General features: G+C 38.3%; 2 protein-coding genes across 5 annotated transcripts in view; one reads left to right on the forward strand and one right to left on the reverse strand.

Annotated features, from left to right (window-relative positions):
* The window catches only part of MBTD1 (mbt domain containing 1), a 59,854-nt gene extending 41,461 nt beyond the window's left edge, over window positions 1-18,393 (reverse strand). For 2 of the 4 annotated variants that reach the window (XM_070740038.1, XM_070740035.1), the window contains exons 1-5: window positions 18,124-18,370; window positions 11,241-11,442; window positions 7,788-7,927; window positions 3,552-3,666; window positions 3,039-3,124 (exon numbers count right to left, since the gene is read on the reverse strand). In XM_070740038.1, coding sequence (XP_070596139.1) covers window positions 3,039-3,124; window positions 3,552-3,666; window positions 7,788-7,927; window positions 11,241-11,442; window positions 18,124-18,144 — 564 coding nt within the window. In that variant the 5' untranslated portion in view covers window positions 18,145-18,370. Of the gene's footprint in view, window positions 1-3,038; window positions 3,125-3,551; window positions 3,667-7,787; window positions 7,928-11,240; window positions 11,443-18,123 lie in introns of all 4 variants that reach the window. The other 2 variants (XM_070740039.1, XM_070740036.1) reach the window with 2 other exon arrangements.
* A 104-nt stretch (window positions 18,394-18,497) lies between these two features.
* UTP18 (UTP18 small subunit processome component) overlaps window positions 18,498-27,142 on the forward strand; it is a 29,694-nt gene continuing 21,049 nt past the window's right edge. The window contains exons 1-2 of the mRNA XM_070740040.1: window positions 18,498-19,478; window positions 26,553-26,683. Of these exons, the coding sequence (XP_070596141.1) occupies window positions 19,245-19,478; window positions 26,553-26,683 (365 nt within the window). The 5' untranslated portion in view covers window positions 18,498-19,244. The remainder of the gene's footprint in view (window positions 19,479-26,552; window positions 26,684-27,142) is intronic.

A 27,142-nucleotide genomic window follows, 5' to 3' on the forward strand; every position in this document is an offset into this window, starting at 1 on the left:
GTAAAAGCATTCAAATAATAAGTACATGGGAAATGAAATTGTCTCAAAATGGATTATGTGCTATAAAGTGATTTTCAACTCTTAGTGAATTCGTAGTCTCAAAATATTATTTTACAATTGTTCAATTTTGGATCCATAGTTATACTGTATCTAAGTCCATTTTGAATTAGTTACTAATAAAGCTTGTCTATATTACTTATGCAAAAGTCATTCATTTTACTAGTTAAATATTTATTCACACTTTGATAATGTTATTTATGTATCTTTCTTGTAGAAATTTTTTTGAACTAAACTATTTTAAATTTAAAACATGACATTTTAGTATAAAATCCCATGTCTAAAATGTGAAACAGCTATATTACCGGTAAGTGATTTGAAAATATTTTCATTAAAAACTGGAATGTAAAACAATACCATCTGTTTGGTAATGATTGACATAGAATTAAACTGCAAAGTATCTAGTGAAGGGACATGCATAGTACACAAGTAGAAATAATGATATTCTCCTGACTTAAACAGAGACTATTTTGAAGTTACTCTTGCTGTTAATTTTAACTGTCAACTATTTACTGCTGATTTTCTGCCCAGTTTAGTGTTATTTGCTTTTCCAGTTACTTTTTAACATCAAACAAAATGACTGAAAAGTGCATGGGTTAGCACTCGTTCCTGCAGTGATTCCTGTAGTGATATCCCGTCTACAAACATGGGTGGCAGGAATAAATTTTAGCAAAGGAATATTATGCCATGTAAAGGCCATTTTTATAGTACATTAAAGTCTGTGATCATTGCTTCAATTTATGATTTTTTTAATTCTAAATTTATTTAGAATATTTTGGACCCCTACTATCTTCTCCACAGGTTAATGTTATGTAGAAGCCGTTTGGCCCAAACTGCAAACTAGTGAAACAAACATCAATAAATCTTACCCAAAAAAATGTTCAGAAGCGACATTTAAAATTATGGTAATAATATTTTTAAAAGAAGCCCTTAATTGTTAACATAAAAATACAAATAAAGGAGAAAATATAGCCAACATAAATATCTGGTGCACCTACCCATGCCATCTGTTCTAATGGGGAAAGCATCCTCCAGATTCCTTCATTGAAATGAAGTTATTTTCTGGGATCCAGGAGCTATGCCTTTGGTGGTGGCCCCTGTCCTTTGGATGATTTTCCAAGGTTGCACTTTCCTAAAAAGTGCTAACTGCAAGTTAGCTCAGCTTTGCAGCTCTGATTTCTTTATACTGGACAACAAAAATTTTGCTTCCTGAATGCTTTTGGATGTATCTTAGTTTGCTGGCTGCTAATAACTTGCAATCTACCCTATCACATACTATTTTATAGAAAGTTTGTTTTTACACAATGGTAATGTATAGTACCTGTACAGGAGTAGCCTGTACATGACGCATCTGGTCGACAGTTTCACACTCCTGGAATAAAAGATCTCTGACGTATATTTCAGCCCTACAATTCTATGTTCTAATGGCTCTTACCCTTAGAATGCACCTTGATATACTTTTATGGCTGCTGAAAACTCTTTTTCAAGATCCTTCTATACAGTTTGTTACAGAAAAAACTATAGGAAATTGAAACTGATAGGGCTATAATCAGACAATATATATATTTACTCTATATCTCACTCTCTTTAATGGACATTATTGCTAAGCAAATTCCATAGGATAATTCCATTTCAATGTTTACAGATTTGAATTATAGCTGAAAATCAAAGCTAGCTAGTCAGAAAGACAGTCATGCTGTTGTTGCAGAGGCCACACTGGTTACTTTGATTGCATTACATTTTCATGACATAGGCATGACAATGCAAATTGACACAAGGAGACAGAACATGGCCACATCAACAAATTATTGCAAGGCAAAATGGCCTTAATTGCCTTGTTCTGATCATGCTTTCTTAATAAAGAGTGAGACTGCATTAAATCACAAGTATTGTTATTTTATCTACTTTCACTTATTGTTACTTGTTAACAACTTCTCACCTAATAGTCACAGTGTACAACAAGAATGAGGTGATGAACTGTTGGGAGGTAAAAATATCTCACGTAAATGTATGTGCATGTGTGCTTTCAGGTGGCATTCTATACCTTAAAACTGCCTGCATGATTTGTTTTATTTCTGGTCAAACTAAGCCTGTATGCTGTGCAAAGGAAACACTGAATTCTTATACAGTATCTGTAAGCTGAAGGAACACCAGTGATGAATATGCTTCTCATTAACCGAAAATTCATTTTAATTCAGCAGAGGCAACTATCTTTAATTCCCTCCTTCCCTACTATTCTAGCCCTATGTCCAGTCCTTCAAAGACACTTCATAGGATATTTCCAAAACCATTCATTCTTGTACTGCTGTCACGAGAAACTCTAAATCCAGCCATTACATTTTTAAAGGAACCACTTAGATTAATTCCAAAAACAACTTTACTGGATGGATCAGCCAAGTATTTACCAAAACAAGTTTATTCTAAATCCCCGTTAATGGAAAATAACTACTTGAAAATTATGCAGTCTATTATATAAACACACCTTACTAATGAGAGAGTAACTTACTGTAACTTGTTCCTTCTTGCAAAATCAACCTGAAAAACATGCTTGTTCTAAACTCCACCTGCTTCTGAGGAAAAATGTAAAGCTCTGTTTTGTACATAAGGAGACTACAAAAAATTTACTGAAGGAAACTCAGCACCAAATCTACCTAGGATCAAGTGAACGGCATTTTAAGCACCATCTCTAAAATGTCTTCAAAAAATTGTCACAGAAATTATGATAGCCACTACATAAACTGAGCACTTATTTGAATTTGAAGATTGCAATTTAGATGATTAAGGAAGTTTGGGTTGCAATTTAATTTAGACTATCAACTTGAGCTAGGGGAAAGTTCACATTTCTTGTATAATTAACATCATGAGTTTTAATTCTGTACATATCTAAGATATAGTTTAAAAAGAACGCTTGAACTGTGTGTTGTTATCTTTTTCATTATTCCTTAATGAAAATAATGGTAGATTAAAAACAATATACTTACATGTTTAAAACAATTCACAGGAGCTGCTGTGAAACTATTGCTATTGATATAGTTGCCCCAACTGAAACCTTCCACTGGAACAGATGCTAGAATGAGAATTACTATGTTAGAAAAAGTAAAGAATTTGAGGGGAAATTCTTCAAAATTTGTCTGAAAACTCATAGTGTCCTGAGGAATAGAGACATATTGCAAGATATATAGGATAGATATTAGATCAGGACAGATACACTTCTGTAAGTTCTTCTCCCAATCTATTTGGTGGAAATGCTTTCCCTACTCTTGGCATAGCTAAAAGGCCAATAATAAAGCCTAAGAACTCAATTACCAAGGATATTTTCTGCTGGATATTTTAGCAAAGGCTCAGATAAGGAATTTTACGACGTTTCCTTCAATTTCCTGGAATATATTATATATTTTTAATCTAAACATTTTTAGAAGGTTATTCCCTCCATTACAAAATTGGGAAAAGTTTACTCATAATTGTTACTTTATGATGATTAATAACAATGTTACCTGTTTTAGTCTTTGACTGGTTCTGTACCGTAGCTTGGTATTGAGCGTATGCAGCTAATTTAGCAACTAAAGGTTGTTTTTGTAACACTTTAGCCTTCTTAGTCGGAGGTTTTCCCTGAAACAACAAGAGCTAAATAAGGTTCTTTTCAAAAACACAACACAATTTTTGAAGCAGTGATTCTACTGAATAAAGCAGACACTTTTGTTTTCCAATTTTATTTGTTATCCATTTATAGCAATGAAAATTTATGACAAAAATTTGTGAGAAAAACATTTACATTAGACATAAATTACTTAAACAGTATCCCATAGTTTCAGGATGATTCAATTTGCCTTTCCAAACCATCTGCAAAAAAATCTAGCAACTGCTATTTTGATATTTATTTATTTATTTATTTATTTATTGGATTTGCATTTTTTTAAAAAATGTAACAAATAAGAATTCTGCCATGCCAAAAATGGGAATATCATTTAGAGAAAATACAGGAGATTTTTCACATGCTACAAAATGCCACTTTGCTTCTTGAATATAATGTACTAATTATTCCTGCAATTTCAGTCAGTGGTACTATTTTCATGTACCAGTTGTCCTGGGTGCAACAAACCCAGTGAAAAGGGGGAGAATCAAGAGATGCTATCAACAAATTTATGGGATGGAGAGAGATCAGGTCATTGGTGTATAGCTGTGAGATGGTTGACTGATATTCTTTTCCCATATTAAAGTCTTCAATTGTCATGTTGACTTCCTTCTGATCTAGCTGCATGATTAATTAGTATCAGTTCCATCCAGAATAACGATTCAGATGAGAACAAAAATGAACTTTCCTGATAAGCACACCATTGTGCCTACTCTCCCTGTCTCACTGCCTAATTTACCTGTACCTACTTTGCTAATGTTTATGTTTATACCAATACCTACTACCTTATACATGCTTGACAAATAAATGAATAAATAAATAATAATTATAGTTGAAAATACTATTGGAATTATCTGTATGAGAATATTTTAAAGCAGCACATGCAATAGGCCTATGACAGTCAAAATCATTTTACATTCTTCTTCCTAGAGTACTATACTATAATGCTGTTAAACTTAGTTGTGCTGTTTAATGACAATCTCAACATAGACATTCTCATTACTTTCTATTGAAATCCATAAAAGATATTAGGATAACTGAACAGTAAAGCAATTTTCTTATTCACTCTGCCAAGGAGCAGACATTGAGCTAGCAATTAAGACTCCTCCAAGCTGAGTCACACATACATTGAATGAATCCACTGATATGCATATCATATTTATTGCAATCATTGTAATACAAATGCAATATTTATCAGAAGAGGATATGTAAGAAAACTTGCAGAAATTAATCACACAAGTTTGCTGCTAAATGTAAAATGAAAAGGTTAACCTTCAATACTACGCATACTTATTTAGGAGTAAGTCTAATTGAATTTATTGGGATTTATTTTTATAAGCATGCAGATAGGCAAACAGAACATATTTGTTCTCTTTCATATAACTAAATGTATATGTTCCCTACGTTTAGATTCATTGTTTATGCAACAGCATGACATACATTTGGATGCAACATTGAAACTCTGCCACAAGGGGCTAAATAAATTCCAGTATAGCATTAGATAAATGAGGAATTTAGATCTAAACTAGCTACATTTATTCAGGACATATTTTGAAGGGAGGTAACTAAATTAAAATACTGTTTTATTTTAACACAATGCTCAGGATCATAAATAACTTCTATGTTCATTTTGAGTCTTGGTGGCCCAGTGGTTAGAGTGCAGTACTATAAGCTGCTTCTGCTGACTGCTGGCTGTAGTTCATCAGTTCAAATCTCAGTAGGCTCAAGGTTGACTCAGACTTCCATCCTTTTGAGGTGGGTAAAATGAGAAGCCAGATTGTTGGGGGAGATATGCTCACACTGTAAACCACTTAGAGAGGGCTGTAAAGCACTGTGAAGCGGTATATAAGTCTAAGTGCTATTGCTATATCCTTTTATTTATTTATTTGACTTCTATGCCGCCCAATCCTGAAGGACTCAGGGCAGCTCACAACAATATAAAATTACAATAACAATAACAATAAAAAGAAGTCAATTACCAAAATCCTAATTAAAACTTAAAAAACAGTTCAACAACACACGTACTGGTCATTTGTGCCAATTCATATGTATGGACAAACTAGTGGTTGATTTAGGGCCTCCAGCCTGCCGGCAGAGCCAGGTCTTCGTGGCCTTACGAAAAGCCAGCAGGGTGGGGGCCTTATGGACCTCAGGGGGGGAGTTGATTCCAGAAAGTCAGGGCAGCAACAGAGAAGGCCCTCCCCCATGGTCCTGCCAACCTGCATTGTTTAGCTGACGGGACCTGGGGGAGGCCAACTCTGGTCTCTGGGAAATATGCGGCAGGAAATGGTCCGTAAATAATCTGGCCCTGAGCCATATACGGCTTTATAGGTGATAACCAACACCTTGAATTGTGCCTGGAGACTAATAGGGAGCCAGTACAGCTCACAGAGTATAGGTGTTATACTCTGTACACCCATGACAACTCACGTGGCTGCATTCTGGACCATTTGGAGTCTCCAAACACTTTTCAAGGGTAGCCCCATGTAGAGCGCATTGCAATAATCAAGACAGGAGGTGATGAGGGCCTAAGCGATATATATGTGTGTAGATTGTTCTGAGTTCGGGTTTTGCCCTGTGTAATATTTTGCATGTCTATGCGACGTTTCAGTGAAATCACATTCACCATCATCAGGCTGAAGTTTCAAGCTTCGTGCTGTTGTAAAAATGGAATGTTTGCAACTGTCATTTCTTCCTAGTATATAGTGTGGGGGTGGAGATTTGGTTTGAATGTAGCAAATAGATTGGGTGATTATGTTTTAGTGATCTGATTGGTTGGTGGAATCATAATTATTAGAAGGATTGACATGGTGATTTTTATGAAGTGTTTTTTTTGTTTAAGGCTGGTTTCCAAATCTCTGGTAGGTGGGACGTGTCATCCCTTTTATTCATGCAAAGGGGTTTTTTCTCAATCTCTATGGCTTCTAAAGTAATTCTTCTATATACATTTTCTGTTTTGGAAAGTAATTTAGTTTTTTCAAAGTCAATTTCGTGCCCTGTTTTTTTAATGTGCTGGACAAGGGAGGAAGTCTTTTCTTCTTTTTTAATTGCATTTTTATGTTCTGCAATGCGTGCACTTACTCTTCGATTGGTTTGTCCAATGTATGTGGCTGCACATGTTTTGCAAGGAATTTCATAGATTCCTTGGTATTCCAATTGGATTTTATCTTTTGGGCTCCTTAGGATATTAGATATTTTTTGGTTAGTGGAAAATGAAGTTTTGATGTTATGTTTGTGCAGAATTTTACTAATTTTGTCTGACCATGAGCACTTAAAAACTGAATTGAACAAACTCAAAGATGTATTAATTTCTAATGGATTCGAAAGGAAAACAATCACAAACCTAATCAAAAAAGAGACACTCCCCAAAAATCAAGATCAAGAACAGGACAATGGTACCACCCTCCTCCCTTACATCAAGGGCACCACAGACAAAATTAGTAAAACTGAAAAGCAATGGAGACTATATATAATATATATAATATATAATATCTCCCTTCTTTTTTACTTATCAGCAAAAATATCACACACACACACTTAAATTCTATATTAATGTTTTTTACGAAGTTCTATTATAAAACCTACTGAGAGTTATGTAAACTTTATATAAAGAAACAACTAAGCTTATCGTATGTTTTTGACAGGGTGCAGTGATGGCTAAATCATTTTTTTTTAATGTATTAGATTTGTTTACATTGTTGTTATTGTTGTGAGCCGCTCCGAGTCTCCGGAGAGGGGCGGCATACAAATCTAATAAATTAAATTAAATTGTGCGCTATAAAGAAGGATTCAGCAACCCCTCCAGGAATCTATCTCTGCAGCTGTCTTAGAATGCTCAGAATCACTGCGTACAATTGAATTCAGTTCTTAGGGATGAAGTAAGATGCACCTTACTTCACCTTCCATTTGATTTTTACAGGAGGTCTTTTGAGGTCTACAGCTGGAAACCATGCTTGATTCAGACCTTTGGACTATTTTTTTTCCAATTTTTTAAATATTTCTGTTACAATTAAAATCCATTGTTGTTATATCTTAATCCGAATTGCAATATATCTTATAGCACTTTATATATTAAAGGTAATAAAATTTGTGACTGTACCGTTACCTGAAGTCTGGCCAGAATGCTGGCCTTCTTAGAGTTCGATGAGTAGCTTCTTGAGCAGGAAACACTGCAGAAACGCTTGGTCTTGGAGTAAAAGGCATCTCTGACACCAACCATCCCGCACATTTCACAGGTAGCTAATGAGAAAAAATATAGTGTGATTAAATGTAAGTTCACTCTGCAGATCATATAGATAGTAGTACTATATCATGCACATAAACATACCCTCTCCTTCAAGAATTGTATTAAGCATTAATTTGTGTATTTATGTATTATTAATCTTGCAGATGTCAGATTAATCTTTCTTGACTTTTACTACTTTCCTTGTAGACTTTAAACTCAGATAGTTATATTTCCACTCAAGCCTAGACAATTATTTGCCGATAAATATTTTCAAACATTCAGATATTTTTGAATTTTTCAGATGTTATTTCTTACAATGTAAGCAATTTTGTAATTTGCCTGTCATGCTTACAATGCTTACAATATATCATTTTACTGAATGTATTGCAAAAACTACAGTAGTTTAAGCAGTGAAACAACATATAGCACTGATTAAACAAATACTGTACTATTCAGTTTGTGTGGCTGTCCATCTCATCTAACCAACAGTATACACAGCGCGTTTTGTGAATATCTATTAGTAACTGTCTCATTTTTGGCATTTATGTCCTTGTTAAAGCAGCAAAATACACAATTTTTAAACAGCCTTTTCCATAATGATCTATGGGAAGTAAACCATAATGTTTAAAATTAAATTTGCTAGGCATTATACAGAACTTTATTTCATAAAGCCAGAAGTAATATTTAGCTAGGACACTTGAATATAAAATAATAGAACATTTACTCTGCCATGAAATTATGCTTTGTTGTATAAAAGGTTGGTTACCCCATCCCACACATTTTAAGGTGTTTTCATTTTTTCCAAACATAGATCAAAGCCAGCCAATCTCGCCATCAGCTTAGTATATTTGTATATATTCATTCACAAATGAAAGTAAAATCTAGACTGAGCTTGGTGAAAATTTTAAAAAAACATTTATGGTACTGAATTTCGTCATAAAAACTACTATGACTTCTATTAACATTTTCAACATTTTCAACTTGAATCCATCTTCCCATGTCCAAATAAAACAATAATATATCAGGATTAAGAGAACTAATTTCAATAAACTTAGAGAGAACTTGGGAAAGATTCCATGGATGAGAATCCTCAAGGGGAAAACAACTCAAGAAGCTTGGGGAATTTTGGAAAGTGAAAAGCACAGTACCAATGAAGAAGAAAAATAGTAGTTCTCAGAAGAAACCAGCATGACTGCATAAATAACTCTGACAAATTGAAAGACAAAAAGGACAAGTATAAAAAGTGGAAAGAAGTGGAAAGAAGGGGAAATAACTAAGGCAGAATACCAGAAAATAGTCCAAGTCTGTAAAGATGAAGTGAGGAAAGCTAAGGCTCACAATGAACAAAGGCTTGCAACAAAAGTAAAAAGTAACAAAAAAACCTTTTTCCAACATTTTAAAAATTAGAAAAAAGTCAAGGAAACAATTGGTCCATTGCAGGAAGAAAGTGGCAAGAAAGTGACAAGCAACAGGGAGAAAGCAGAACTTTTTGCACCTGTCTTTACGCAAAGGGAAAAACCAGTCCAACCTATCAAAAACAGCATCACAAAAAACGTATTAGGAACACAAGTTAACATAGGGAAGAAAATGGTAAGTGAACACTGGTCCACCTTAGAAGAATTCAAATCACAGAACCAGATAGATTACACCCCAAAGGTTCTGGAGGAACTGGCAGACGAGATCTCAGAACCACTGAATTATATCTTTCAAAGATCCTGGAACACTAGGAAACTGCCAGAGGACTGGAAAAGAGCTGATGTAGTTCCCCTCTTCAAAAAAGGGGGAAAAAACAGATCCAGGAAACTACAGACCTATCAGCCTGACCTCAATACCAGGGAAGATTTTGGAAAAGATAATCAAGCAACAAATCAACAAACACCTAGAAGCAAACAAAGTAATAACCAAAAGTCAACATGGGTTTGTCAAAAACAGATCATGCTAGACTAATCTTATTGCATTCTTTGACAAAGTGACAAAATTAGTGGACCGGAGGAATGCTGTCGATATAATTTACTTGGACTTCAATAAGGCATTTGACAAAGTAGACCATAGCCTACTACTAGATAAAATAGAAAAAATGTGGGATGGGCAGCAACACCACCAGATGGATTCAAAACTGGCTAACCAACCACACCCAACGTATAGTGATCAATGGAACTGCATCTACATGGAGGAAAGTATGTAGTAGAATACTCCAAGGTTCTGTTTTAGGCCTAGTACTCTTCAACATCTTCCTCAATGATTTGGACAAGGGGATAGATGGGGAACTCATAAAATTTGCAGATGACACCAAACTGGCAGGAATAGCCAATTCTCCAGAAGATAGGCTCAAGATACAGAACAATCTTGATAGATTGAACATCGGGCGCTATCAAACAAAATGAAATTCAATAGTAAAAAAAGTAAAGTTCTACATTTAGGCAAGAAAAACAAAATGCACAGGTACAGTGGTACCTTGCTCAACAGTAATGACTGCCAAAAAAAGCCAACACAGTTCTAGGCTGCATTAACAGAGGGAGAGAATCAAGATCACTTTAATCATTAATACCACTTTATAATGCCTTGATAATGCCACACTTGGAATAGTCTTCAGAGAGGGGCGGCATAGAAATCCAATAAATAAATAAATAATACAGCATTCAGTTTGGTTGCCACCATATAAAAAGGCTGTTGAAACTTGAGAACAGAAGAGCAACAAAAAATGATTAGGGGACTGGAGGCTAAAACACATGAAGAATGGTTGCAGGAATTGGATATGTTTAGTTTAATGAAAAGAAGGATTAGGGGAGACTTGATAGCAGTTTTCCAATATCTCAGGGGTTGCCACAAAGAAGAGGAAGTCAAAGTATTCTCCAAAGCATCTGAGGGTAGAACAAGAAGCAATGGGTTGAAACTAAATTTAAAGAGAGAAGTAACTTAGAACTAAGGAGAAATTTCCTGACAGTTAGAACAATTAATCAGCAGAACACCTGGCCTCCAGAAGTTGTGGACGCTCTTACATTAGGGAGTTGGACTAGAAGACCTCCAAAGTCCCTTCCAACTCTGTTGTTGTTGTTGCTGCTGTTATTATTACTATTATACTAATAGCCTAAATATTGCATAAAAATAATTGTGTGTACATTTAGTAGTTCATGTATATTACTACAAATATTTTGATAGTAATTTAATGCTAACAAGAAACATTCCAGCATTAACAACTTTATCCTTTATTTGTAAGACACAATCTTTAGTTTCTGATTCAAATAAGAAGAATGGATGTAAATTAGTGCTGTTGATAATCTGCTTGAGTGAACACACCATTGAAAAATCTATTGTATTTGCACTCACCCATGCCAGATTTGCCATCTGGATAAGTGTAAATCTGCCCATTGTTCTTGATTATTGGGAGATTGGAAGGTAAGGGAGGAACCTCCTCTTCACTTTCATCCGAACTGGAGCTACTACTTGTATCCTCACTGCAGCTATCATAGCCATCGAACATCCCGAATGAATCACGTCTTTTCCTTTCTGACCTTGAAGGATGTTCAGTCTAAAATGAAAAAAACAGAAACTATTGAGGCATCTGTATAAAAAGATGTGAACAAAGTATTGCAACAATTTAGCAAGGTAATATTAAGCACATATGCAACTTCCTCTTTTTAATGGCACTATATATATACAGACATACACACACACACAATCTCAATTGTTGAAGTAAGTCATTATACAGACTGGAGAAACTTGTGACACTGCAAATGTTGTTCAGCTATAGTTTCCATCCTTCATCACTGGGCTTATTGGCATTTAGAATTACAGTTTAGGAATAGGAATTACATTTTAGCAATACCCAAAAGCTACACATTTCCCTCACAAAGAGTTAGAAGAGCAAATAAAATGTTTCAAAAGTTATAGAGGAAAATAATTTACAATGTGGTTAAAACACATTCTGTGTATGAGCTTTAACTCAAGGAAATTATTCCGAACATGGAAAATTACTGATATTATTGATATCCTTTCTTCTACTGCAGATGGAGGACAGAAAGGAAAGGGGAGACATAATCAAAACATTTAAATATAATAAAGGGTTAAATAAAGTTCAGGGGTGAAGTGTTTTCAATAGGAAAGTGAACACAAGAACAAGACAGCACAATCTGAAGTTAGTTGGGGGAAAGATCAGAAGCAACGTGAGAAAATATTATTTTACTGAAAGAGCAATAGATGCTTGGAACAAACTTGCAGCAGACATGATTGGTAAATCCACAGTAACTGAATTTAAACATGTCTGGGATAAACATATATCCATCCTAAGATAAAATAGTATAAGGGCAGACTAGATGGACCATGAGGTCTTTTTCTGCTGTCAATCTTCTATGTTTCTATACATGTATTTCTATCTCAAAAGAGAGTAACAAAGGACTTTGTTATAAATAAAAGTATATAAAATGCTGATACTACACGGAAAGCCAACTTCTCTGCTCCTAGCTCCATGTTATAGCTTCTCCAATCATCTCCTCTCCAAAATATCAGACAGGCTAATGAATCAAATTAGGTAAACTCTATAATGTGGCTGTGAGAGAAAATAAGGTCCTGAAAATTGGAAGAGCGATGTAATTTTTTCCTGATATTCATGGATTCCCTTTCATTTAACTCCCAATACAAAACCTATACAATTCAAGAGTTTTTGATTCTTGTTGTTACATATTTAGGGTTCTGAAAATATGGCAGGTGATCTTTAATGATATTTTAATAGAATCTATGTCATGACTAGTTTACTGGATTTTATAGCTACTGTTATGGCTGATCAAGAATTAAATGATCTAATTCGCTTTTTAGGATAAGGAAGATAAATTGTCTTCTTCAGAATTTTTCTTTGCTTTTTCTACAGCTTAGAATGCTAATACATATATTAATTATGTCTTAGAAATGAAATCTCAGTAATAATCTTGAAGGAGGAGGGCTACCTCTGTCAGTCATTCTGCCTCTTACTTTAAAAGGTTTCAATTAATTCCTTTCCTCCAGGTCAGAAAAGCAGTCACACTGGGAGTCATATGACAAAACCCTACAAGCTACAACCTCACTAAAACTGTGCCTAAGGCCTTCTTTTCCACTATTTTCCAGATGGTTTTTCAAACAAAATTCTCTATTTCCACTAGAAATTGAGAAAGACCAACTCCCCCAAACCTTAGCATTTATATTCTTCACAATCTCTAGAATTCTAATTCTGCTAATCACTAAATCACCAGCTTCTGAAATGTTTCTCTTTCAGAGAGTTTAAATTACTCTCATAAAGTTGACAATTTGCCATAGAAACATCGCCATGGCAACTGACAGAATGAAACATGCAAGTATCATAAAACTTAAAAACCTGCATGAACGTGGCTTCTTTGCATCACTAAAATTATTCAGAAAGACTTCTAAAGGAACATTTATTCCAGACATTTCATATAACAAAACAGGGCAAAACAATATCTTAAGTATAGAAATAAAAGGATATTTAGAGTTGCATCCAGTAATATCCACCACTGAAGGAATGGTATATCAACAGATAAAATGAAATTGCTTTTGTACTTCTTTATATCATATTCACATTTGATCTAATTTGATGGGAACTTTGAAAGGTTAACAGAGGCATAGTAAAAAATTCCATTAGTGAAGCACTGAATGAAATTGTTTTACAGATAAGGAAATTGGACCAGGAAGACCAGTTTTTCACAAAACTAAGAAAATTTCTTTTTTTATACACCTCTGTCTAAATTCAATTTGAATACACTAACCCTTTTAGATGCCAAAATTATACAAGCTTTAATGAATTAGAGTTTGCTCCTGAAATAGATGCAATAGAAATAGAACAGCTGCAACAGAAATCCTTCACTATAAAATACATCACTCCAATTGTTACATGTAAATACTGAACACCTTTGGGACACACTAGGTTCTTGCCCTATTCCATACAACTGCTCCCCCTGCAGTCCCTCAGTGGTATCTTTTGAAAGTGACCATTTGATAAGAATACTGTACTGCACTGCATAAAATTGGGGGGGAAATATTGCTAATGGGAAAGATTGTAACAATTTCATGTTTCCTCCTGCCTTATATTCAATAACACTCTTTCAGGTCACTTGGAAATATGGAAAAAAATGGGTAGATTGTTCTCTTTTTAAATAGCCATAAATGGGGGGAGGGCACCTAAAACAAGAAAATAATTCCTAATACTGCTCAAACGTCTTGAACTAAATAATTGATCACTTAACATGAATGGCAACAGAATAATATCTTATAAATCTTCTGAATAAAAGATAAAAATCAGCTTGACAGAGAATATTATCCTGTTACTAATTTCAATAAGATAAAATTTAATAAATATTTTAATAAACAAACATATTCTTTATTCTATTTTCTCCATAGTAATAAAGCAGAAAAAAAATTCATAAACTGAGTTATAAACTGAGTTGTGAGGCAGGAGATGAAATAACAGATTTGCTCTTCATTCATAGCCTTATCAACTGAGGGACAGAATTTATTTTATATTGCAGGACTAGCATTTGTTTTTAAATTTCCCTTTGATGGTATAAAAAAATCTTCCACGGCCAATCCTAAGCTAAGAGTCTAAATTTGGGCTGTTTTAAGTAGACAGAGCCGTGAGTAAGAATTTCCATTCTACAGGGGCAAGTTCTGTCCCTATCAAAATATGGAATACATCATTCACCATATAATGCCTATTTCTTAAAGAGAAAAATAATCATAGTTTGTCTTGTATCATAACTAATATTTATTATAACAATGCAATAGTTGTAATTCTCACTGGTCTTCATTTGCATGTTGATTTATTAGTGTAACAGATTGTTTGAACTATGCACTTTTACAGATATACAACTTTATCATCAAAGCTGTGCTTTAGATCAGAATAAAGACACAACCTAATTGCTACGTAGCACATTCTAACTAAATCCACTCTCTAAAACAAGAAACATACTTTGTTTTGGCTTAAAATGATCTTGATAAACAAACTATGCATAAAAGACCTTGACTTAGCATTGCACTGTATTTAGATAACCACCATCAAAGACTTTCACTATGACCTATAGTCAACTTTTTTACAACTCCATCTTTTAAAAAATCTAAATCCATCGCAAACATCTATGGAGCTAACTGTAAAATGAATATTTTGTTCATAACAATTTATATTAATCAGCTGATAAGTATCCTTGGGGTATTTATAATAGGAAAATGTTGATAAACAAAAGTTACTTTCCTACTAATTTCTTAATGAGGAAGAATTTCCAAGATAAAATTCCTCCTTCTGAAATATTTTGAAATACTGTACTGTGAAAAAATCAGAATCATGCTAGTAATCTGTGTTGAGTCTTTGAAAGAGAAATGGTTATGCTTATAAACTCTTGAATTATTTTGAATAAGAAAAGGCATTACTGAACAGTTTACACATTTAAGTGGTAAACAAGCTTATACTGAGCAGTTAATGAAAAAGCAAACTCCTGAAGAAAGTGAGAAGCAAATGTAATTTAATGTCAACAAAACCAAGGCTACACTGATCCAGGTAAAGGAAATTATACTTTTATGTAGCTGCCCTTTTCTACATATCTTAGGGAAATCTGTTTTGACATATTATAACTTATTTAATGAATAGTATATCAAAGTATTTTATGCACAGCCATAGACTAAATTCAGCATTGAATTGAAACTAGCAAATAAAATTCAGGAATAAAACCATTTTGCTCTCAAAAAGGTCCAAATTTAATACATAATGAAAGCAGCATACGGCCAACATACAACATATATTTATTTGATCATTTCCTTCTAATGTCCCATATTTTTATTTTAAAAAGTGATGTACATTTGGGTCATTTTAATTTAGTTGTAGATAAATCTAGGCCTTTGTCATTCATTTGGTTAAAAAGCTTTTTTAAAAAACTGAATCCGTCCTCATAAATTATTAGTTTTCTAAAAGAGCCATATTATGGAGACTATTACTATCCACAAATTGCGACATTCAAATTAGTTTATAACCAACCCCATTTTTTTAAAAAAAATTGCATTCTCTGGGTATCACTTTCGGTTTTCCCAAACCACAGATAACCCAAAACACAGGCAAAATGCAAACCAGCTGTTATTTGTCTAACATTGTGTACATTACCCTCCAAACTGTTTGCTGCAAATGTTACATATGGCCAAACAGCGTATATATGTATCCAAGTATGTATAAGTGTGTGTGTATATTTGTTTTTGTAGATTTTCATGGGTATATGTAGATTGTTGTGAGTTTGGCTTTTTTCGCCAAAAGACACTCAAAATCGCAAAGACACTCAAAATATTACAAGAAAGAACCCGAACTCACAACCTACACACACACACACACACACACACACACACACATTTTTGCTGATAAGTGAAAAGGAAGGGAGCTTAGTATAGATCTATTTCGACCTTGCTATGGTCTCATCAGCTAGACATACCCTTTAAAAAGGCAAAAAGAAAGCCAGGTTGCTTCCTCCCATGTTTGGGGATACCAGGGTGAATTCACACAAATCAATTATATATATACAGTGGTACCTCTACTTAAGAACGCCTCTCCTTAAGAACTTTTCTAGATAAGAACTGGGTGTTCAAGATTTTTTTGCCTCTACTTAAGAACCATTTTCTACTTAAGAACCCGAGCCCAGAAAAATTTTGCAGGAAATTTGAGAACGGCACAAAGGCCTGGCCAATTTCTTGCCATTCCCCCTGGGTTTCTCTTTCTGGAGTAGTGTATGGGAGGCTGCCTCGCGCCAGGTGTATGGGAGGCGCGTGCTCCTCCTCGCCGCCTCAGAGTCCCTTTTTTCTTTAAGCCTTAAAATTTTGGATTTTTTTGATTCCCCTATCCTCACTTTCTTACTTCAGCAGCGACTGTCCTCCTCCTCTTCTTCTTCTTCCTCCTCCCACCCAAATTCTGAGCTTTTATTTCTTTCCTAATGGGTTTGCTCGCATTATTTGCTTTTACATTGATTGCTATAGGAAAAATTGCTTCTATTTACAAACTTTTCTACTTAAGAACCTGGTCACAGAACGAATTAAGTTCTTAAATAGAGGTACAACTGTATATGTGGGTGGGGTGGGGGTTTCTGTGTGTGTGTAAATAGGTATATAGGTAGGTAAAAATAAATTTTTTAAATTTGTTTCTATGCTGTCCTCCACACACTTTGCTGATAATGAAAAGGAAGGAAGACTAGTATAGATCTATTTCAAACTATTTTGCTCTCATCTGCTAAGCCAGAGGTAGGCAAAGTTGGCTCTTTAATGACATGTGGACTTCAACTCCCAGAATTCCTGAGCTAGCATGATTGACTCAGGAATTCTGGGAGTTGAAGTCCATTATCAGCAAAATGTGTGGAGAAGGGCAGCATAGAAATCCAAACAAACATTATTTCTATCTATCTATCTATCTATCTATCTATCTATCTATCTATCTATCTATCCACACAGACACACATATACACGCACGCACACACCCTTCCTTAGGACCTCCCCCTCCACCCACTTCCTCCTTTCTTCGGACCACTTTTTCCTGGACCATAAAACGTGCTGCTCCTAGGCAGCTATATATCCTCTCCCAAAGAAAGGAACTGCTCCGTTCAGCACACGAGATGGTGGGGTGGGGGCCGGGGGGGAGAGACACCTTCCAAGTTTCCAACCTCCTGGCGGCATTCACACGGCGTAAACAACTTAACCACAAGGGCTGGTTTGGGGGGTTTTTTCGTCACCTGCCCACTCCCTCCTCCACCCCCAAGTCTGCTTCTCCGGGCGGTTCAACGTTGTGCAAACCCGGAAAAACAGGCTTTGGGGAGGGGGGGAGGCTGCCCCGCCACAAGGTTCATTACGAGCCGAACCCGCGCGTGAGAAAGCAGGCAAGGGAAAGCAAGGAAGGAAACCTGGCGGGGAATAAAAGAGACTTCTTTGCCCAGGCTTGGTTGGGGGAGCTGGGGGAGTTAGGAAACCTCCAGCCAGCCAGCCTGGGGGAAAAGAAGGCTGACTTGAGTTCCTTCTCCGCTTCCTCCACTCTTGGGTCCGAGGGGACGGGGGGGGGCGTTTGGTGGGAAGAGCCGCTGCCTTGTCAGTCTCGGGGCCCCAGACGGGGCGAGTGGCCGAGAAGCCCGTCGGCTCGCCCTCTCCTCCCAACGGCCGGACCTCCGCCGCGCTGCCCGCCTCGGCCGGGGGCTTTGCGGGGGAGCTCACTCACCAGATCCTTTGTGTTTTCCATCAGGCCCTCATGGGCAGGGGATGCCTCCGTCCGTCCCCGCTCTCCACCCCCCGCCCGCCCCCTCGGCTCAGCCCCCTCCCCTTTCCGAGGGGCAGGGCCAGGGTGGAGGAAGGCGACCGCGCTCAGCCTTCCCACTCCTGCCAGGGGTAACCCGGGCAGCGGCGGTGGCAGTCCCAGAGAAAAGGCAGCCCGCTCGGAAGCTCCAGAATATCAACAACATTAGCATAAACCAAGGCTGCGCGCTTGCGCAGAGCGGCCCCCCGCCACGGCGAGCCCTCATTGGCTGCCCCGCTTTGTTTTGGGGGGTCGGCCTTCCCTTCGCAGGACGGCAACGGCGGCTTCCTCTGCGATGCGGAAGTGGGTGAGAAGAGCAGAGCCGCGGGGAGGGGGGAGTTCGGAAACCGTTAAACCGCGGGGGGGGGGGCGAGGAACGGCCGTTGGACAGCTGGAAATGGGCGGTCTCACGGGGCTGTCGCAACGTCAGAAGAAAAGAGGCGTTTATCCCGTTTTTTCAGGAAAATTGATTTGTTTACTGGCCTCCCTCTCCCCCCCGCACAACCTCAGAAGCAATGGCACAGCCCTTTGAATCTTTTAAGGGAGGAACAAAAACAAAAAATGGGGGAGTCGAAATTGAAAAAAAGGGGGCGTCACGTGAGACGGTGCCTCAAATAGACATTCATTCGGAAGCGTGAAGAGATGTGCACCACCACACACTTCCGAGACTAATTTTGAACGTTTGAGTAGGAACGGCGGGAAGGAAGAAGCCGAATGTGTGAGAGTTGTCCAACTCCTCAGTTCAGGTTCATCAAAAACACTCCGAAATAACAGCACCCCATCGACAAGCGCTGTTTGCATGTCCAGGGCAAGGGTAGGCAAAGTTAGCTCTTCTATGACATGGGGACTTCAACTCCCAGAATTCCTGAGCTACTATGATTGGCTTAGGAATTCTGGGAGTTGAAGTCCACAAGTCACAGAAGAGCCAACTTTGCTTATCTCCGTATAGTGCAACTAATGCCCCCCCCCCGAAATAGCTTCCGGTTTCTGCAAAAGGGAAGTGGTTCCTTCACGTCCGGTTCGCGTTTCCCGAAGAAGAGCAAAGCATGGCGGCGAAAGCTGGCGTTCGTTCCGGCAAGATGCCAACTCGAAAAAGACATCGGCTGGGAAAGGATCGGCTTGAAGCGGCCGGTGTTTCTGAAGAGGAAGTTCGCCGAGCTCATCACTTGGCGCTTCTGGCGGAAAGGCCGGCCTCGGAGCGTGGCTTGGAGGAGCTGGTCTTCGGTGGGTTGGAGGAAGACGATGGTCTGCTGCGGCGGTTTCAAACCTCGTGCGCCCAGGTGATCCTTTTCCCATTGCGAACCAAAGTTTCCTATTCCTGCCTTCCACCTATTTTTCTTTCCCCGGACCTCTTTATTTCTGTGAAACTCTGTTGTTGTGTTTTTTAAACCTGGCAACTGGAGTTGAGATCCACACAGCTCTAAAACACTGAGTGGCAAGCCAGGGATTCAGACAGGTAGATCTATCTTTCGATGAAATGGAGCCATGATGTGGAGCCTCAAAATATTTTATTAAATGCTACTTTGGGCTTTGAAAATTATTTCTCCCTTTACTCCTTACTAACGGTGATGGTACTTAGAATCACTTTATTGTCACTTTGGATGTACTGTACACTAATCGGCATGTGTTAAAATGAAAATTCGTTGCATACAGGTCTCTAATAGAATATAGAATAGAATTCTTTATTGGCCAAGTGTGATTGGACACACAAGGAATTTGCCTTTGGTGCGTATGCTCTCAGTGTGCATAAAAGAAAATATACATTGGTCAAGAATCATGAGGTATAACACTTCATATACATACATGCCATGTTACATAGAAACATAGAAGACTGACGGCAGAAAAAGACCTCATGGTCCATCTAGTCTGCCCTTATACTATTTCCTGTGTTTTATCTTAGGATGGATATATGTTTATCCCAGGCATGTTTAAATTCAGTTACTGTGGATTTACCAACCACGTCTACTGGAAGTTTGTTCCAAGGATCTACTACTCTTTCAGTGAAATAATATTTCCTCACGTTGCTTTTGATCTTTCCCGCAACTAACTTCAGATTGTGTCCCCTTGTTCTTGTGTTCACTTTCCTATTAAAAACACTTCCCTCCTGAACCTTATTTAACTCTTTAACATATTTAAATGTTTCGATCACGTCCCCCCTTTTCCTTCTGTCCTCCAGATTATTCAGATTGAGTTCATTAAGTCTTTCCTGATACGTTTTATGCTTAAGACCTTCCACCATTCTTGTAGCCCGTCTTTGGACCCGTTCAATTTTGTCAATATCTTTTTGTAGGTGAGGTCTCCAGAACTGAACACAGTATTCCAAATGTGGTCTCACCAGCGCTCTATATAAGGGGATCACAATCTCCCTCTTCCTGCTTGTTATACCTCTAGCTATGCAGCCAAGCATCCTACTTGCTTTTCCTACTGCCTGACCACACTGCTCACCCATTTTGAGACTGTCAGAAATCACTACTCCTAAATCCTTCTCTTCTGAAGTTTTTGCTAACACAGAACTGCCAATGCAATACTACTCAGATTGAGGATTCCTTTTCCCCAAGTGCATTATTTTACATTTGGAAACATTAAACTGCAGTTTCCATTGCTTTGACCATTTATCTAGTAAAGCTAAATCATTTACCATATTACAGGAATATCATCCTCCAGGAATATCAACCCTATTGCACACTTTAGAGTCATCGGCAAATAGGCAAACCTTCCCTACCAAACCTTCCCGTATGTCACTCACAAACATATTAAAAAGAATAGGACCCAGAACAGACCCTTGTGGCACACCACTTGTAACCTGTCTCTGCTCAGAATACTCGCCATTAACAATAACTCTCTGATGTCTACGCTTCAGCCAGCTTGAAATCCACTGAACTATCCAGGGATTAAGTCCAATCTTCACTAATTTATCTATCAGCTCTTTATGTAGAACCGTATCAAAGGCTTTGCTGAAGTCCAGATAGGCAATATCCACGGCACCACCTTGATCCAACACCTTTGTGACATAGTCAAAGAAATCAATGAGATTAGTCTGACATGATTTGCCTTCAGTAAAGCCATGCTGATTTGGGTCCAATAAGTTATTGTTTTTTAGGTACTGATTTATCCTCTTTTTGAGTAGAGTCTCCATCATTTTAACTATAACTGATGTCAAGCTAACTGGCCTGTAATTACCAGCTTCTTCTCTACTGCCCTTCTTGTGGATAGGCACAACACTGGCCATTCTCCAATCATCAGGAACATCTCCTGTTAACAGGGATTGGTTAAACAAATCAGTCAGGGGGGTAGCAATGACAGATCTGAGTTCTTTAAGAACTCTGGGTGGATGCCATCTGGACCCAGGGCCGCCATCAGGAATTTTGGGGCCCCATACAACCTAAGTGTCTGGGGGCCCCCCCGCCATTTTAAAACTACTTTTTTAAAGTTTTTAAGAAGATGTTAGATAATCATCTGAAAATAGCTGTAAATAAAACCCGATGTTCCCAGAATTAACTTTATTCATAAGATTATGGTAGCAACAACTTGACCTTAGTTTTACTGGAACTATAGAATAATCATATAATAACCGCTGATGTTACAGGCCATATAACTATACAGTATAAAGAAGGAACTGTGAGGATAACAGTTCAAAAGGGACGGGGGTGGTGTTTGTTATGGTGTGTTGTTTTGTTGCTTGTCTTATAAAATGCAAATACAAAATTTAAACAAACAAATAAGTATATTGTAAAAAGATGTACTATCTTATTTTAATGTTTACATAATAACTACTTTTTTATAAAAAAAATCATCTGTCTGAAGTAGTGTAGGATTCCTGTCTAAGCAGGGGGTTGGATTAGAAGACCTCCAAGGTGCCTTCCCACTGTTATTCTATTCTAATTATCCAGGGGGTTGTGTAGTTATCAGTGATATTAAAATAGGAGCTGTTAAAAAAAAAACCAAATACAATTTCATATTGCTTCACATCTCAATATCCTTTTCGATCTAGTTTTTATGCCCATCGGTGAACGCAGGTCTGAACAAGCCCGTGGTATCCAAGTTAATTTCAAAGTACACTGCTCAAAAAAAAGTGAAGGGAACACTTAAACAACACAATATAAACTCCAAGTTGTCAATCAGCATTGCTTCCTAAGTGGACAGTTTGATTTCACAGAAGTTTGATTTACTTGGAGTTATATTGTGTTGTTTAAGTGTTTCCTTTATTTTTTTGAACAGTGTAGATCAGGGGTCCCCAAACTTTTTACACAGGGGGCCAGTTCACTGTCCCTCAGACTGTTGGAGGGCCGGACTATTAAAAAAACGTGTGAACAAATCCCTATGCACACTGCACATACCTTATTTAAAGTAAAAAACAAAATGGGAACAAATACAATATTTAATATTTATTCTTCCTCTTTCTCTCTCTCTCCCTTTCTCTCTGTCCTTCTGTCTTTCTAATTCTCTCTCTCTCTTTCTCTGTCCTCTCTTTCTTTTTCTTTCTCTCTCTTCTCTCTTTCACTCACTCTCTATCTCTCCCTCTTTCTTTCTCTCTCCCTCTCTCTGTCTCCTCCTTTCTCTCTCTCCCTCCCTTTCTATCTCTCTTCTTCCTTTCTCTCTCCCTCTCTATCTTTACCTCTTTCTCTCCCCCCTCTCTATTTCTCTCTCTCTCTTCTCTTTCTCTCACTCACTCTCTTTCTATCTCTCCCTCTTTCTCTCTCTCCCTTTCTCTGTCCCTCTCTTTCTTTCTCTCTGTTCTTCTTTCTTTCTCTCTGTCCCTCTTTCTTTCTCTCTGCCCCTCTTTCTTTCTCTCTTATCTCTCCTTCTCTCACTCACTCTCTTTGTATCTCTCTCTTTCTCTCCTTCTCTATCTCTCCCTCTTTCTCTCTCCCCCTTTCTATCTCTCTCTCTCTTTCTCTCTCATGCACCACACCAGCAGCAGAGAGAGAAAGAGAGAGGTAGAGATCGGGCGCGTTACCGGGTGGTGGAGGCGGTGTGGGGCCATGTGTGTGTGTGTGAAAATGGAGAAGGGGGGGAGTTTTGAGGAAAAGATGGAAACGCCTCGCCCCAAAGAGGGAGCAAGAGAAACGCGCTGGAAGCGAGCGAGACAAATGGGTGGAGGCCAAGGTGAAGCCGGATGACAAGCAAAGCAGGTCCGCCTCCTTCGCAGAGAGGCGCGAAGAAGGTTGGCGCAGGCCAACGCCAGATGGCGGAAAGTTCACTGAAGTCCGCTGGCAGCCCGTCTTCGTGGGCGGGCGGGCGGAGGGGCGAAGTGTTCAGCAAGCTCTTCGTCGCCCTCCGCTCTCTCTCTTTCTCTCTCATACACCACGCCAGCAACAGAGAGAGAAAGAGAGAGAGCAGAGCCGAATGGGGGCGGAGTCCGGCGCTGGGGCCATGCGGGACCGTTTATCCAGGCGGGCGTGGACCGGCAAGCCGCCTTCCGCTCTCTCTCTTTCTCTCTCATACACCACGCCAGCAACAGAGAGAGAAAGAGAGAGAGCGGAAGGCGGCTTGCCGGTCCACGCCCGCCTGGATAAGCGGTCCCGCATGGCCCCAGCGCCGGACTCCGCCCCCATTCGGCTCTGCAGCTGAGAAGCAGCAGCCATGCCCACCCCTTCGCCCTCCCCCCGCGTCCCCAGCACCCAGCGTCTGGCCCCACACCGCCTCCACCACCCGGTAACGCGCCCGATATCTACCTCTCTCTTTCTCTCTGCTGCTGCTGGTAAAGGCAGGCAGCCGGCAAAAGAGGGAGGGTACAGACTGGGCATGTGCAAGGAGCCGCTGAGTGCGGGCCCCAATTTGCCGGGGCCCGGTACGGCGCTCCCCATAGTACCCGTCTATCGGCGGCCGTGTCTGGACCCATTGCCTTATTTATCTTTAATCGTTCAATTTCTTCTAAGACATCGGCTTCTAAGATCACTGGAGCTGAATCCATCAGCTGGAAGCAATGCTATATCCCTCTATAGTATTATTTTGTAAGGTGTCTTTTGAGAAAACTGAACAGAAGTAGCTATTGAAATGGTCAGCGATCTCCTTATTCCCATCAATGCATGTATTATTCCCGGTACTAAGCTTCGTGATGCTGCAGTTTTTCTTCTTCCTATCACTAATATATCTGAAGAAGGTTTTATCCCCCTTCTTTACAGATTTGGCAATTTCTTCCTCTTTTGAGGCTTTAGCAGCATGTATTATCTGTTTCGCCTCCTTCTGTCTCATTTTATACACCTCTCTATCAGCTATACTTCCAGACTCTTTATATCTCCTATAGGCAGCCTTTTTTTCATTGACTATAGCCCTTACATCATTGCTAAACCATAGCGGTTTCTTCTTCCTTTTACCTTTAGTTATTTGCCTTACATACAGTTCTGTGGCTTTTAAGATGGCCTTTTTTAATACAGTCCACTGGGTGCTTGCTCCTGCCATTTTATCCCTCCCCTTTAATTCATTATTTAAATATTCCCCCATTGCATTAAAATTTGTTTTTCTGAAATCCAATACTTTGGTTGCAGTGTAGGATTGCTCACAATCAGTTTTTACATCAAACCACAAACATAGATGGTCACTGCAACCTAAATTTTCTCCCACCTTGACCACTGAAACCCAATTCCCATTCATAAAAACTAAATCTAGAATATTCTCCCCTCTAGTTGGTGTCTTAACCAGCTGTGCCAGAGCTGCTCCTATATTCTTACTTTTGCATGTAAGGGCACTGGGGATATTCCAGTCAACATCAGGCATGTTGAAATCACCCATAACTACAATATTTCCCTTTACTGCCATTTGGGTAATTTCATCCACCATCTTGTTGTCATGTTCCTCAGATTGCCCTGGAGGCCTATAGATCACCCCAATTCTAATGACAGAACCGTCTTTATTTTGCATGCAAATCCAGAGAGTCTCCAGATCTTTACACGTATTTTGAATTAGTGTTGTTTTTAGACTTTCTTTAACATAAATGGCTACTCCACCTCCCTTTCTCTCTATTCTATCCTTCCTATACAATGTATATCCTGATACGGATATTTCCCATTCATTAGAATCCTTAAACCATGTCTCAGTTATGGCAACCAGATCCAAATTATCTCTAGATATTATGGCCATTAACTCACAGATCTTGTTGCTCAAGCTTCGAGCATTCGTGCACATTACCCGAAGAACATTATTTTCATTATTAGTTTGCCCCTTATCATCAACAACTACATCTATTCTATTTACAGCTCCCTTTTCATAAGCTTCCAGAAACTGATTTATCCTCATTGGTCGGGGACAGAAATCATCCACATCTGGTACATCTCTGTCCCCTTTACCTAGTTTAAATGCCTGTCCAAAAAAGTTCTGAATTCCTCACCGAGCACCATCCCTCTTAAACAACTCCCTATTAGACCACCTACTGACATCATGACTTACATAGCCAAAACCTTCAGCTTTACACCACTGCCTTAACCACACATTAAACTCTCTGATACAAGTTGTTTTACCCAGTATGAGTACTGAAAGATATAAAACAGTGGTTCCGAACCTTTTTTTGGCCGTGCCCCACCTAAGCATCTCTAAAATCCTGACCCCCTCCCATGGCATATAATCCTTATTATTCAAAAAGTAACTCCTACTCATGTGGAGCAAGCCTAAAAGGCCAATAACTTGGTTTAAACAAGGATCCAATTGCCCACATTAAAAATCAAATTGCCCCCCTCTGGGGTATGGGCCCCACATTGGGAACCACTGGTCTAAAAGAAAACAACCAAGCTGAGAAAGCATCAAGAACCCCTCATTTCTCCCTTTAACCTGTTAGTCCCTCATCTTCTGTTGTGTTGCATGTGAAAAAGTGTTAATGGAATGCTGTATTGGGGGAGGGCAGGAGTGTTTTCTATTGGGAAAAAAATATTGATTTAGTAAATCAAAACAATTGAAGGTATTGCTTGGTGAGCAGATAAGCTTAATTCCTATCTGCTGTTTTATTTAGGGATACAGAATGCAGGTACTCCTCAACATATGACCATGGTTGTGGCCAAAATTTCCATTTCTAAGCAAGGCAGTTGTTAAGTGAGGTATCACATTTTTATCACTTCTATGCCACAGGTGAATCATTGAATTTTGATCATGTGACTATGGAGATAACTGCAACAATCATTAAGTGTGAAATTTTTGTCATAAATCATTTTTTTAGTGCTACCATAACTTTGACCAGTTGCTAAATTAATCATTATAAGTCAGAGATTACCTGTTAACTACAGTAATTGGGTCTCTCATTTCCATTAATGAGTGATGCAGCTGTAAAGCGTTGATGTCAAGTGACCTATATCAAGAATAGATGAAAAAATATTTAAACTTTCCGCTTTCAAATTTTAATTTTAAAATTGTTTTAAAAAATTTAGGGTGGCGATGTGGTTAACAGTAACTTTGTAGAAGAATCTGACGGTTCTGAAGTGGAGAATGATACAGAAGACAACTTCCTTCCACTGAAAAAGCCAGCATGGGTAGATGAAGATGATGAAACTGAAGAAATGTATGCAGTACTCACTAAATTGATTTTGGTTAAACAATGTCATAAGCAAATTTGCACTTTTCTTTAATATATTTAAATACTTTTGGGTGCGAAAATGTTTTAACTATCTTTTTTAGCTTTCCAATTTAAAAATTAATTTTAATGCCCAACTGCTCTCTTTTACTTTGGTATTCTTGTGTATCAAATAACTTCAAATGTGAATATAAGCTGCCAATTGCATTACATAGACCGATTTCCCCCCCATTTTCTGTATTTTTTCAGAGTATAAGACACCATTTTACCCCCCAAAAGAGGGTGAAAACCATATGCTTTAAATACAGAATGTAGCTCCACCCAGCCATCCCCACTCTTTGGTCTCTGCCTGCTAACAATTTACCTCCTTGCAGCAAACAGCAGCAGAGTCTGATTGGCACAAGCCACTGATTATCAGGCCTCCCGACCAGCACCTGATTGAAGTTG

The sequence above is a fragment of the Erythrolamprus reginae genome, chromosome 2 (assembly GCF_031021105.1).
Source record: "Erythrolamprus reginae isolate rEryReg1 chromosome 2, rEryReg1.hap1, whole genome shotgun sequence".
NCBI lineage: Eukaryota > Metazoa > Chordata > Lepidosauria > Squamata > Dipsadidae > Erythrolamprus > Erythrolamprus reginae.